This window comes from Hippocampus comes, unplaced genomic scaffold, assembly GCF_001891065.2.
Source record: "Hippocampus comes isolate QL1 unplaced genomic scaffold, H_comes_QL1_v1.1 scaffold524, whole genome shotgun sequence".
Lineage (NCBI taxonomy): Eukaryota > Metazoa > Chordata > Actinopteri > Syngnathiformes > Syngnathidae > Hippocampus > Hippocampus comes.
Window position 1 is genome coordinate 32,959 of NW_017805708.1, and position 11,597 is coordinate 44,555.

An 11,597-nucleotide genomic window follows, 5' to 3' on the forward strand; every position below is an offset into this window, starting at 1 on the left:
GCTCCAAACAGTCATACAGTGCTGCCGTCTTTCAAAAGTCTTAAAATGGCTCTTGAGCACTTGGGATTGTCAACCCACAAAGTGATGAATTGATTAAGCGCTATCGCTACTCTTTTACCCTTGTAGTACAGTACACATTTTTTTTTGACATGTTGACTGCGCCCTTTCCAACCTCTTCACTTCCTTTGACTTCCTCCCACCGCATGAGGTTCTAACAGATGGAAAACCGGGAGCTGAGGGCCGAAGCGCTGAGCCGGTGGCGAATTTTGGCTGAGCTACAATCTACATCAAAGCGCGTGATGCAACTCCACCAACTAAAGAGGAAAAGCGGGCCCTCATGGCTACCCTTAGATGTCTTCCGATATGCAGCACCACACAGCGTGCTGCCCTAATTCTCCACATCACTGTGCCAGATTAGAGGGGGTGGGGGGTGGAATCACACATTGTTATTGTTTTTTTTTTTCCTCATTTTCATAGTGCACAAGTGGGGGAAAAAGTAGACAGCAATAAGCTGACAAATCAATACGCACACTTAGCGGTTAACTGTCGTTTGATACTAATGGACCACTCTAGCCTAACACACACACACACACACACGAACACAGAGCGCTGTCGACACACGGATGGAAACGAGAGTCTCTACTTTGGACCCACTGCATTACTGAGCAAGAGGAAACAGGAAGCCGAACTCCCGGAAGATTTGGATGCGCGTTGGAAAGTGGTTGGGTGAGCGTCGCCCCACTTTTCATCTTGTTGACACACAAACACACTCACAGACTTCTCAGCTAGTCGACACGTATTAAGAAAAGTGGAGCGGCCCAAGGTGGCAGAGGTCGCATCCCCCATCCCATCCATTTGGCACAGCGGACCCTCAATTTTAACGGAAACCAACCCTCAATTCCAAAAAACTGTCTCCAGTCCACTGAAAACACCCGTTTGCACAATAACATTCAAAAAAATGACAAAACTATTTTGTACTTTCAGGTGTTTTAGGCTACCAAAAAAAAAAAAAAAAAAAAGTACTATGATGTAATGGACGGCTTTAACAGATGACGCCTTTCAACCAATTAGTCTGTTAAATCAACGTTCGGCCATATATTATTCTTCCACGGCAGGACAAATATTTGAACTATTTCCATACTTCATCCAAAATCAGGAAGGTCAATTTCACCTGAGTCAAACAAGTTGAAAGGATACCTTAAAATGTGTGTAATCCTCCGGCTCCCCGTCTTCACACTTCTGCTCAAAAAAATCCTTCAAGTGATTCAGCCCCCGCGTTTTCCACCTGTACCAAAGATGACTAATCCACCGCCGCCTCCACTGTTACACCTCTCCTCTTCTTCTTCCTCTTCGGCAACAGAAGCAGTTGCCTCAAATGACCCCCAAACGTCTCTGCGGGTGGACACACTTAAACAAGTACACGTTGACTGACAGCATACCGGAGAGGTGATAAACATAAATCCCAGCATGTACTCTGCCATTTCTTGAGTGCACTAATTATTCACGGGCAGCTGGCAGGTAGCTGCAAGATACCATCCATCCACCATTTTTCATTAGGGTGAGCTTGAGGGAGCCCCTTTATTTCCAATTCACCAAGTGACTCCAAAGCTGCACGTCCCAGCCGCAGGTGGTGCCCCGTGGCCAAAAACAGTTCGTTCTTACTCGACTTGAAGGCGCTTAAAGATTTCCCATTAGTGCAATGCTGCTTGAAAACATCGATATTTTCTTTTAATCAAACGCTCACTAATTGCTTTAAGGCCATTTGAAGTCTTTTTTTTTGTTGTTGATATCCACACACTGAAAATGTTCCATCTATTTCAGCCTATTGATGTTTTGAGTGCGCTGCACAAAACCACGCATGGTTTTTGGCCCTCATCCACAAACTATTTGAGAGCAAACGGGTGAAACGGTCGTGCAAATAAATACTTCACCCTGAGAAAACAATGGATGCTGGAATCTGTTTTAGAGTCCCAACGTGACAGACAGCCAACTTTTGAAGTAACTTTTTTAACATTCGTGAATGTCCGATACTGATTGTGCAAAAATAGGCCGTACTCACCCTTCGTGGAGCAAGTTATCATCCTGGTGGATATCCTGAGACCAGAACCCAGATTTTGCGTGACAAACCCACAAAAAGCAAGTATTTACTTCAGAAACTTTAATACCGAGATCACTGCAAATGTCTGTTTTCCATACTTTTAAATTTTTACATATACAATGGACACAGGATTTAAACAGCGTTCTGTCAAGTTCTACGGTCCCGCATGATAATTTACATCATGACTCGTCGAAACTCTTCTACTGCAAACATTGACCAAGCTGGAAAGAGGATCGAATTAATTTCGAAACTGTTCGTCCAATCAGTCTGGATGGCTTCAGGAAAGAAACTGATTGGGATTTGCTTTTTTCTTTTTTTTTTTGGACTTCTTTTTGGAGAAAAGTCGAGCACCTCCCCCTGTTGGTCAGACACCGCAATAACAACAAAACTCGAAGAGCAGCAAAGCACATCTCAATAACAAAGATTGCACAGAATGGATGGATCCTTCCCGCACTCTTTTTCAAAATATGTAAACTCCATCTATTTGACAAAAATATGTGCAAAGGTTCTTTACAAAAGTGGAACGTCCGAGCAATTCACATTGACACGCAAAAAAAAAAAAAAAAAAAAAGAGAGAAGACAATTGGACTCAATAAACAGACTGGATGCACTGGATTGAATGGATGCAAGCAAAACAGTTGCACAATACACTTTCATCACTCAGACTTTCATCATTCAAAGTACAAAAACTAGAGAGAGCACTTTGCATGTATGTAAAATAATATATGGATTATTAGCTATTTAGCATTTGGACAGGGCCAATTCTTCAACGGAGTGGCTGGGGTATTTTGGGCTGCGGCATTTCATTTTTGTTTCACAGTTTTGGATGATTAAAAAAAATTCTTCATAGTGTGCCGTCATCTTAAATACAGTTTGGCTGGCAAGCAATTGACATTTAGAATCCATTTCGAGATTCTTAAAACAGAACCATTATTTACAATTTGCTCATCTCTACAAAATGGAATTGAGCTAAACCTACAGGTGCATTTCAAGAAATTTGAATATTGTGAGAAAAACGTTTCAGTAGTTCAATTTAAACATGATAATTTCTTAGATTCACCACCCAGGAACATGTTTTTTTTTCTTTTCTGAATTTTTATTATCTTTATCCGCTAACAAAACCCAAATCTATATAATGACTATTTGAATTGATCTACCATATTATTTTCTACTTCATTTTAATTTAGCTACATGCACCTGTACGTTATGTAAACATCACGTTAATTTAGGCTTGTTAGTTTCTACATTCATGCCCAGGAGCGCTGCGCAGTCAGGTTGGAAATGCATCAATTCTAAATTCAGTAGACGAGATTCTAAAAGTGGCGATGTCAAACCGTATGTTACTAAGCAAGCAGCAACTGTGTTTTGTGTTGCAGTCCGACAATTAGCGGAATAAATTAGTCATTGTGTTGCAAGAAAATAAATTATGTTTATTCCAGCTGATTTAAGGACACGCTGCATGGAACTAAATGTTAAAAGGCACGCGCACTCGTTTCCACTCTTAATGGCTGAGGCTCTCACGAGAATTTTAGTTGTGGAAAAGTGACATTTTTCACAATGTACGGTAACTTTTTTTGTTTCTATGAATATAAAATGGCCAAAAATCCTCATTGTGTTGGAATGATGCTTCCTTGACTAAATTCAATGTCCAAAGACTTTAGTGCACACTCAACTGCCACAGTATTTGTGCGTGTCCATTGTTTGCTCAGATAATTTGATGTTAATTATAGGTGTTCAAGTGGAGGGAAATATTTGTTTTGCTCTTGGAATGGTTGGTGTTGCAAGAGAAAAGAAAATCGAGAATTCAGTCAGATTTTGTACAAATAGTAAAAAGGCGACATATTTCATTCAGGTCAGTTTCAAAAGCAACGTGTTTAAACATCTTATTCTACACAATGTATACTGCTACTTTTTGGGATGTGCTCTGACTAAATCATCTTTGTGACAATCAGTATGATTTTTTTTTTTTAAAGAGTGTGTGAGTTGGCATCACCTGGTGTGTTGAACTGTTAAGATGAAGAGGGGTGTTTTGCTTTCATGTGTTGCCTAGGTGCTGTTTCAAAGGCACGTACGTCCCTGTTCGTCCTGGGAGTGACCTTAAATGACCCTAAGTGACTGGAGGCACAGTTGGATAGACTGACGTACATTCACACTATGATGCATTCACACACACACACACACTTTACAGTTGTTTTTGTTGCTGTATCCAAACGCAGATAATTCTCTTGTTAAATACCCTTGGAACTTTTTCTGAGCATCCTCACGTTCACACACCTGAGGGAAAGTATGCAAGCGCACCGAAAGTTCAGCTCACTTCATCCGACTTCCACCTTTGATTGTCAGTCAAAGCTGGCGTCTGACGCGCCACAGTTTTTTGTTTTGTTTTTACGCGGCCCTCCCGGCGATTGTTCTGAGAAGATAAAAATACAAATTGTACAAAGTGGCGGCACGTCGACTAACCATGAGTAGTTGCACTGGTAATCACTAGAGGGCGCTGAAAACAACACGACAGCAGGCTCGAGCACCACGAAACAGCGAAACACAGAATTAAAATGCAGATAGTCAGGCTTTAGCCAGGATTATGAAATAAAGCCATTAAATTATATATATATATATCGGAGTTTGACGAACTAAACACTGATGTCAGTTAGACTGTACGAATAGAGCAACTTATTAACTGGAATTATAATACAAGGAAATAAATAAACCCTTCATAGTCATCCTTTCCACCCCCCACAAAAAAACAGGTTACCACTATTCCAGATTCTTCCAGAGCATTCTCACGTCTTTGTCACAGGAGGAAGTTCACTGCTTGAAAGTGAAAAGGAGATCGAGGCTCATGTGTGGCAGTACTGTTTTATAATCTTGCCAGGGATTTCTCTCCAATCTTCTTCCTATTGCTTTTAAGACACGAAGCACTCCAGATAGAAGTCCTGAAGTTATGGCGTGGCACCGCTGCCGATGGCTTTTAACTATATTCCTATTGTCGGAGGAGAGGTTCGAGGACGGATTGGTTGTTGTTAACTTCCCGGAGGAAATAAGATTGGCATTAAAAAAAATGAAAAAGAAAATTCCCTTTCAGTGCTGCATCAGTGGTTGAAAAACAATAAGCCCTGGGGAGCATTCAAAACAATCGGTGCTGTGCAGGGGGGAAAAAAAATTAAAATCCAGCCTCAAACATAATTGCTCTCCGTTGAGGGGATATGAAAAGCTTTCCCCACAGTTTGGTGGGTAAGCAGCTCATTATGCGTGTGCGGGAGTGTGTTCCAGTGAACAGCAAGTGGTCGAGCCTGCAAGATTTTTTTTTTGCATTCTCTATGTACAAAATCCACTGAAGCCATTTAAATATCTCCGCAAACCTCTGCTGGGTGTGGATTTGGCACCCCCCCCCCAAAAAAAAAGAAAAATCCTTCTATAAATTCAAGCTGACAAAAAAGGAAGGATGAAAGTCTCCATCCACTGTGGGATCACAGCGGGTCAGGAAATGGCTTATGTTCAAGCGTAAAATAGCTGGCGGAAGCTGTGGTTCCTCCAGTCTACAGAAGGGGGCGTAAATTCCCTTTCTTGACACTGTGTGTGGACGAAAAGGGAGGGCAACAAGATGAGCGACTGTTGTGTCCAGCCAATCAGTGACCAGAGTGGGATTTTAAACCGGGACTGCCATTCATGTGCCTCGAGGAGTGTCAGTTCATGTCAATGGTGTTGAAGACCCACTCGGTGAACTTCTTGAGCTTCGTCGCGGAGGTCTGAGACTCTTCCTGAAGCCTCTGGTTGTCCTCCCACAGCCTCTTGATCTGAGCCTGAAGCCGCACCTTCTCGTCACGCTCCTGTGAGGATGATATTTAAGTGTGCAGAAAAGAGAAAGGCGACGAGGGGGTAAATCTGTCAAGTGTGTTGTTGCCCACCTTCTTCAGGTCCTCTTGGAGCATCTTCACCATGGCCTCCAACTTGGTCACTTTCCTCTCCAGTCCTATGTGGCCCTCACTGTGTTGATAAAATACGGCCAGTTTGATTCACTACCCCACAATGATCGTCACCAAACTTGTACATCAAGGCCGGCACGACAAGCAATTCCGAACTTCAAACTTTTTACATTACGAAATTGAGAGCCTCTTGTGTGGTATTTATACAGCTGGTAACATTTACTTGGGCTCCATTCACAGCACATCGGTCTTCATCTAATGTTTTTTTTTTTTTGTGTGTGTGTCATATTTTATGGTAATTATGCCTGCAATAATGTATTCAAGAACGAAAAGGTCAAGTGTTACCTGGATGCGGGCCGGGACATGGGAGCAGGCTGCAGCTCGATGTGGCTCTGCTGAGGACTGGAGGCACCACTACTTCGGTGGTTGGAATCCCCAAACACGTAACTTCTCTGGACTGGAATGACACACGAGCGCGCACACAAGAGATGATTGTTGTTTTCATCTTAAAACTGATATGAATAGAGCCAGATCACAAATGATCTGATTAATCAGCTTCCTTTTGGGGAAGAAAAAAACAGGTCGCAGTCAACAACAGCTGACATTTCAGACGACAGTAAATCATTTCCGAGGCTCTTTGGAGTCGTCAACCAAATGCACTCGGTGCTGCTTGACATTTTTTGGGAAGAGTCTGACCTTTTCCACTAAGCACCGTTTCCCCACACGGTTTTGCGTTGAAAAGGCATCTGTTGCGAGACCAACATTTTCCTTTCGTTCGTTGACTTCCGAGAATAGCAAGGGAAAGTTCTCTTCACGCAACCGTACAATGCAAAGAGTGGCGTACACTGTTTGCACGGCGCACCGAAAAGCGCATAAAAATTAACGATACCGTAGTGTGTGTTTCTTTCACTGTCAAACGTATTGGCCACATCCACAAGGTGTGTCCAGTCAAGTGGGCTGTCCCTTTCGGAGGATGGGAGGGGCATGAGCTCCTGAGGCAGAGGCCCACGATGACGCTCCACCAAATCCACCAAAGACGTGTCGGATGCCGAGAGGTCTCCTGTGAACAGAAAAGGGGATGATGTGTTGACAAAATGGTGCCTGACACAACACTTGTCTATGAATAGAAAACGAGACAGATTGCCATGACTACGGGTCGAATTTTGTGCTGAACGTTTTCCAGCTACGCAGTAACAATTTCCTTCCAGTCTGTTACCGTGCAGCTTGACTCCCAGCTTATAGGAGGGCCGTCGAAGTGGCACGCCGCGGGTGGTGGGTGAGCGCGGGAGAGTGGAGCAACTGAAGAGGACGTCGGCGCCGAGTGCGGCTTCCATCATCGAATCCGTCAGAGAAGGAAGGCGCTGGCCGCGGTAGATGCTCTCATCGGAAAGAGTGCGATGGAGTGAGCGACGGCGACTGGGGGGCTGGCTCGGTGGGGATTTCTGCGCGTGCTGGAGAAGAAAGTCATCATATACGCTGCCAGTCAAACGTTTGGGCACGCTTTTTACTGATAATGTACATTCCATCCGAAAAGATGAAGCCGCCAATCTAGTGTGCCCAAACGTATCTTAAAAAAAAATAATAATAAGAGAATTTTGAGGTTCTTGGTTCAAATCTCAGCCCCAGTCATCCTGTGTGCGGTTTGCCGATTTTCTGCAAAAGTACCTTTTCCTTATGTCTACGTGGTGGTAGAGGGCTGTCCTTGGCAGGGTGCCTCTTCACATCATCTTCAATAGTAGACTTCGCATGGGGCTGTGGAGAGTGCATGTCCCTCAAAGAAGGCCTGGCAGCAGGAGTCGGAATCGCCTCCATCCCACTCTCTCCTGGGGATTTCCTGAAATCACCCAAAACTTATTCGCCAAAACCAGAAGGCAAACGACGGAGAGACGGCCGGACCCCTCGGTTATCACGTGAGTGCTCTTTTTAACATGTCATTTTCTCTGCGGCCACAAGGGGGGAATCAAGACGCACAAACGGAAGATTCAGTGGGTGGCCAAGATGGGGGGGAAGCTTGCTAAGTCTACACAACTGAACATTCTGCTGGCCCCGTGCAATGTTTTCAACAATTACTAAAGGTCAAAATCCTCTTAAAGTGAAATTTAATACGACAATCATGCCTAAGTATTTAAAACGTTTGAAAGACAGCATAAGGTGGCATCACTAATATCGAATATAAGTTATCCGCTGACTTTGGAGGGGCCGTCTTTGCAAAGGAAGTAGGAAAAAATATCGATACGGTTATTGTAACTTCTTTCTTACTTGCGTGTGTCTCCAAAGTCAACCGAGTTGATGGTGGAACCGGGCTTCCTCCAGCCTATCAGGTACTTGGACTGAGCTCCCTGGCGAGGGTAAAAGCTCTTTGGCCCAGGAGACACCGAAGACTGGGATGATGGCGAAGTGGTTGAGGAGGACTCTTCCCGGGGTGACCCGTGTCTGAAAGGCGGATTGCAAACATAAGCGATGGACAAAGAGTGAACCTCAAACCGTGTTTTCACACAGACCGACCTTGAGTGAGATCCGCCATCACTCAGACTGAAGGTGCTGCTGTCTCGAACGAGGAGATGCGTCGGAGGCGTCCGACCGGTGCTATCGAGGCTCCTTTCTACCGGAGGAACAGGCGACTCGGCGGCTGCGGGCGACCTCTCCAACATTCTGCGTCCGCCCTCAGTGGGGCTATGCCACGGCGACCGATCCCTGCTCTCTCGACCTCCGCCGGGAGCGAGCAGGGAGGTGGTGCTGCCGTGATGAGAGTGCGGGTGGTTGTGGTGCGAGGCCCCGTACGAGCTGGTGTCGATGCCGCTGTCGGCCGAGGCTCCCTGGAGGTAGCCACCTCCTCCGAGGCCGTTGGGCTCCGGCTCACCTTGCTCGCCGCTGGAGCCCCCGCCGGCGCCCATTTCGTACCATTTATCGCTGTCGCTGTGTCCCCCGCTGGAAGCTGTGCTCGAAAGAGTATTACTGCTGGAGTGGCCAGAGTAAGGACCGTCCGACTGTCAGAACAAAGCACAAGGATGCAACTTCAGAAGCGGAGCGGCGGGGATATGTATAGAATGACAATCACTGCTAAATTTAACGACGTTAGCATAGCTGAAAATACACCACGCCGACCATGGCTCAGTGGCTACAGCTGGATTTATACAACATTATTCAACTGGGATGATTTAATAATGTGCTCCCAAAAGACGCATGGAATCCGCAGATCAGGTCTCTTCCAAAAAATATAGAAATACTGGCTAAAATGTCAAAAGATCTGTACAGATGTTAATTCCTGATGGTAGAAACTAAGTGGTGTAAAAACACACCTGGCTGCTCTTCTTTGGGGACAGGTGGATGACCTGCTCCTGTCTTTGAATGCGGGGCCCTCCGGAGTAGCTTTGGGCAGATTTGGAGACTGGGGCCTCTGCCAAAAAAAAAAAAAAAAAAAAAAAAAAAAGCAAGCAGTCAGGGTTAGTGTAGAGGACACTCCAAAAACCCCTCAGGTACAACCAGATGACTTTTTATGCCGTTTCTTTATTTCGATGGGGTGATGGGTACTTTTCATACCGACACACAACGAGGCTCATGACCATTCTGCTGCTTCCATCAAGAAAAACACGAATCACTTGTCATCCGTGGCAACATACATCACAAGAAAATGTGTCCCTCGACAGCGCCTGCTGGGCCTGTTCTGAGCAAGCTGTGCTGTGTGAATGAATCGGGCGCGTGAGAGCGCGCGCGTGCGTGCCGAAACAAAACTACCGTGGAACATGGGGCTGTTGTGTAATTGTCGACGTCTTACGCAATACGACCTCCAGAGGAGGCAAATCGGGATCACGGTAACACGACAGAAAGCGCCGAGGGAGTTATCGCAACATCTACCAGGGTGATTTTACAAACGCGGAAACCCTCCTTTTATCTCTCTCTCGGCGTTACGCCACGCACGGTTTTCTCCACGCGGGGTCTTGTGTACTCATTAGAAATGGCTGCCGCACGTGTGCCCGCTGGCTTGCTCACTGAGGAGGAAGGGGGGTGTCATTCCCATGTTGGCTGATCGACTGTTCTACTGATGCCATGGTGTGTCAAGCAATCACTCGAAACTCCTCCCTCCATCTTTATCTGGCCCCTCACTAAAATATGTCCAATGAGGTGGACTCAGAGTTTAAACAACCTTACCTTGACTTTTAGTATAATATGTCGATCTCCATGCTACTAGCGCAATTTTTGGACATAGTCACGCCACATCCTCATTTTTTTTTTCTTTTTCCTCTCAGTGACAAGACATTAACATGCTATTGAAGGACTTCAGAAGTGCAGAATGCTAAACCACAGCCCGAGTTGGAGCTGGACTCTCGGTTGACCTGGGATGAACTTTTCCAGCCTGAACCGTTCCGCCCCGACCAAAAAAAGACACAAGGGCTTAAAACAAACCACAAAATGAAAGATTATGCCTTTTTCTATGTGATTGCGGGGGTCAGACCCGGGTCGGGAACACAAAAGTAGGCTGGCGAACAATCCGCTGAATTTAAGGTCCAGCGGAGAAGCAGAAAGCGGTGGCAAACCAGACGGTAGATTCGGTGGCTGCCACTGACCATGGTGGACAGAAATAAAGAGCGTTTGCAAAATCTACGCTGTGGGAAAGTGTCTACAAGTAAATGAAAGCAGATGTACGAAGGCAGGGGGGGAAAAAGATGAATGGGAGGCAAATGAGAAAGAGTCTCGACACACGAGGACCCAGTTTGCCAACTGTGGGGAGGGTAAGCGGAGGAATTTCCCATCCTTATTTTCTCCACGAGTAAATCTTACAAAAGATACAGGTGAGCAAGTTTTGCCCTTTCCCCGCCCGCTCTTTCCCTTGCCTGCTTGTCTCATTATCCTGCCACTTTTGTCTCCGTTTACAGCGATTTCAGATTGTTTCTTTTTTCTTCGAGCTCAAAGTGAGCATAAGTGGGGGAACAAAAATACTGCTTGATAGCAGTGACGATAAAGTAGGAAGATAAATAGGAAGTGTACACTTCGGAATGGCCATTATTGCTAAAGTTCAAGAAGGAGATTAAAAAAAAAAAAGCTTCACTGCACTCCATGTAATTGATCAGCCCAATACTCAAATTTCTTCCCATTCCCCGTGCACATTTGCAAACATACAGGCACTCCCTCCCATACACAAACGGAAAGACTGGCTGCTATTGCACGGACACGCTAACCATAACAAATACAATTCACATGAGAGAAATTGCGAAAGAGAGCGCAGAAATGGAAACACTCACTCTCGCTTTTACATCTACGGACAATTTGGAGTCTCCACTTAACCTAACGCGCATGTTTTTGGAATGCGGGAGGGAGCTGGTGAAAAACCACACGAAGGGGTGATATACGGGCCGCCCTTCACAGAAGGGGCATGATGGACAATTTGGAGTCTCCACTGTGGAATGCGGGAGGGAGCTGGTGAAAAACCACGCGAAGGGGCGATATACGGGCCGCCCTTCACAGAAGGGGCATGATCCTGTTCTCAAAGGGAAGTCACCTGTCGACGCTCGTTCAGCCGCTCCTTCCTCCATTCGGGACCAGTTGGGGGTGGACTTTCCACTTGACCCGCCCTCTTC

At 45.5% G+C, this 11,597-nt stretch overlaps 1 protein-coding gene across 1 annotated transcript in view; it reads right to left on the reverse strand.

The window, feature by feature from the left end:
* Window positions 1-4,055: 4,055 nt before the first annotated feature.
* sipa1l1 (signal-induced proliferation-associated 1 like 1) overlaps window positions 4,056-11,597 on the reverse strand; it is a 35,648-nt gene continuing 28,106 nt past the window's right edge. Inside the window, exons 14-22 of the mRNA XM_019883127.1 lie at window positions 11,519-11,596; window positions 9,321-9,418; window positions 8,281-9,008; window positions 7,687-7,855; window positions 7,238-7,472; window positions 6,911-7,081; window positions 6,367-6,478; window positions 6,004-6,082; window positions 4,056-5,925 (exon numbers count right to left, since the gene is read on the reverse strand). Coding sequence (XP_019738686.1) covers window positions 5,782-5,925; window positions 6,004-6,082; window positions 6,367-6,478; window positions 6,911-7,081; window positions 7,238-7,472; window positions 7,687-7,855; window positions 8,281-9,008; window positions 9,321-9,418; window positions 11,519-11,596 — 1,814 coding nt within the window. The 3' untranslated portion in view covers window positions 4,056-5,781. The remainder of the gene's footprint in view (window positions 5,926-6,003; window positions 6,083-6,366; window positions 6,479-6,910; window positions 7,082-7,237; window positions 7,473-7,686; window positions 7,856-8,280; window positions 9,009-9,320; window positions 9,419-11,518; window position 11,597) is intronic.